The sequence below is a fragment of the Orycteropus afer genome, unplaced genomic scaffold, assembly GCF_000298275.1.
Source record: "Orycteropus afer afer isolate SDZICR_OR568_19922 unplaced genomic scaffold, OryAfe1.0 scaffold00719, whole genome shotgun sequence".
Taxonomy (NCBI): Eukaryota; Metazoa; Chordata; class Mammalia; order Tubulidentata; family Orycteropodidae; genus Orycteropus; species Orycteropus afer.
In genome coordinates, this window is record NW_006922306.1 from 728,075 (window position 1) to 730,956 (window position 2,882).

Here is a 2,882-nt window from a genome sequence, read left to right on the forward strand (position 1 = left end):
ATGTACCAGTAATAAGAGTCATGGTAAAAATATATTTGTTGCTGAAGACTAAAGTCAAAAAAGTAAACTCAAAAGCCATGGGACTAGCTGCTATTTTGGATTCCCAAGTATGTCTGATTGTTTATTGCTTTGAAAAATGAATTGTTACTTCTTTCTTAAATTATATCTATTTGTCAGTGAGTTGGGGTGTAGGAAGGACGTTTATTTTGTAACTATTTTATGGATGAGAAAAAAACAGGTCATTGCTTCTTAGGCTAACCCAAAATTCTCTTGAAAGATTGCTTTTTTAAAATAACTGTTTTTGGATTAACCCAGTGACAGTATCCCAGAAGTGGTGTGGGGGTGAGGTTTATCTTCTCACCCCAAATAAACATACCAGCTTAGGAGCTCTGGTGGCATAGTGCCTAAGGAATTTGACTGCTAACCAGAAGCCTGGTGGTTCAAACCCACCAGGCACTCCTCGTAAGGAAGACTGGGCAATCTACTTCCATAGTGATACTGCCTCAAAAACCCAAGGAGGGGTTGCTATGAGTTGGATTCGACTTGACAGCAGTGAGTTAAGTAAAACCAGTGTGCTTGCTATGCAAACAGTTTCAAGACAATGCCCCTAGCACTACCTCCATTCCACTCCCTTCAAACCCAATTGCTGCCTCTGAGCCTCTCCATGATAGAAATTCTGGAGCTGCCACTGACTAAACCCCCTATGAAAAGTTCTGTCCACAAATTCACTGGTCTTCCTTGACCTGGTTTTCTCCCCTTGCTAGTGATGGTGGGGCAAAGGGGTGAGATCCTAACAAGTCTTTATCCTGAGCCCAGGTGGGTGATGCAGAACTAAACAGCAAGATTTGTGACCTCCTGCTCGCCAAGTATGGCATCTATGTGCAAGCCATCAACTACCCAACTGTCCCCAGGGGTGAGGAGCTGCTGCGCCTGGCACCCTCCCCACACCATAGCCCTCAGATGATGGAAGATTTTGTGGGTAAGTCCCCAACAGGTGTGTCAGCAGCACTGCCCTCCCTCCTCTCAACCCCAGGATTTGAATGAGAATGATTCAGACTCCCAGACCCTTTATTCACTCTTCTCTGTTGCTTCAGGTACAGAGTTCTCAGTACTCTTTCTTCATTCTCTGAGTGTCCACTTATGCTGAACCTTTGAAAGAGAGAAATATGAGTATACACCATGAATTTACCTGTCCTTTAACCCCACAGGCTAAGGATTTCACATCCTGAAATCATGCCAATGCTCTCTAGAATGTCTCTCAAATCTGTACTTTCTTTTCTCCACTGCCATCTCTTTAATCCATGTCAACATGACATCTTCCTAACTGGTTTACCTGCTTCTTTCTTGCTCCTCTCCAATTCCTTCTTCATACCGACCACCAGAAAGATTTTTTCAAAAGTACACATCTGACTATATTGCTCCCTTTCTTAAACCTCTTCATGGTTCCCTATTGTCTAGATTCTAGAACAGTGGTCTCCAAGCTGAGGTATGCAAAATGATCCATAGGGCAAAGAAATAGAATATTTGAATTTCATGAAATTTTTATTCTTAAAAAATAGGAAACTAAACATTACTGATACTGGTCTTTAATATACAGATTGACTATGATACACATATATATCAAAAAAACCAAACTCACTGCCATCAAATCGATTCTGACTCACAGCAACCCCCCTTGGGTTTCCAAGGCAGTAAATCTTTACAGAAGTAGATTGCCCAGTTTTCCTTCCACGGAGTGGCTAGTGGATTTGAACTGCCAACCTTCTGGTTAGTAGTCACTTAGGCACTGTGCCACCAAAGCTCCTTACACATACACCGTATATAAATATACAATGATTCTAAGAACATGCTAAAGCGTTTATACTGATACAGATATGCAGACCAAAACTGAGATGCCATTTACCTATACAACAGTGTTGAAAACCTTTATCATGGCATTCAATGCATTTCACATGATACCTATGCCCTTACCTCTTCCCTGCCCCTGCATTCATTTTATATCTCTTGCTACACTCAACGATTTGTAGTCCCCCCATTTTGCTCTGCATTCTTACCTCTAGGTCTTTGCTAATTACATTCCATTCTGATTAGAATGCCCTTCCTCATCCCTTACTCTGACTTACTTCTCTTCATCTGCTAGATCTAACTCAGGCATCCATTCTTTCAACAAAATATTTATTGAGTGCCTACTGCGTGTTAGGAGCTGTGGTGGTGCAGTGGTTAAAACATTGGGCTGCTAACTCAAAAGGTCAGCAGTTTGAACCCAACAGCCACTCTGTGGAAGAAAGATGAGGCAGCCTGCTTCCACAAAGATTTACAGCCTTGGAAACCCTATAAGTAAGGCAGTTCTACTCTGTCTTGTAGAGTTGCTTTAAGTCAGAATTGATTAGACGGCAGTGGGGTTGGGTTTTTTTTTTTTTTTTTTTCCCCTTAATTGTGTGTTAGACACTGTTCTAGAAATTGGAGAACAAAACCCTGCCCTTGTGGAATTTGTATCTTAGAGGAAGGAGACAGGCAGTATTTTTTTTTTTAAGCAAATTATATAGCATGTTAATTTTAAGTGCTATGGAAAAAGAAAGTGAGTAGGATAATGAAGTACAAAGGGCTGGAGTCAGGAGCTGGGGCAAGGGAGAGTTTGGAGGAGGGTTGCAGTATTAAATAGAGTAGTAAGAGTAGACACCATTGAAGTGACACTTGAACAAAGATTAAATGGTATTTAAAGCCATAAAACTAATGCTGGCGAGGTTGTGGAGAGATAGGGACTCTCATACACTGCTGGTGGGACTGTAAAATGTTACAACCATTGTGGAAAGCAGTATGGCGATTCCTTCAAAAGTTGGAATTAGAAATACCATTTTACCCAGCCATTCCATTACTAGGTA

At 41.3% G+C, this 2,882-nt stretch overlaps 1 protein-coding gene across 1 annotated transcript in view; it reads left to right on the top strand.

The window, feature by feature from the left end:
• Positions 1-2,882, top strand: part of ALAS2 (5'-aminolevulinate synthase 2) — a 27,340-nt gene that overhangs the window by 22,223 nt on the left and 2,235 nt on the right. Inside the window, exon 8 of the mRNA XM_007957249.2 lies at positions 817-979. Within this exon, the coding sequence (XP_007955440.1) occupies positions 817-979 (163 nt within the window). The remainder of the gene's footprint in view (positions 1-816; positions 980-2,882) is intronic.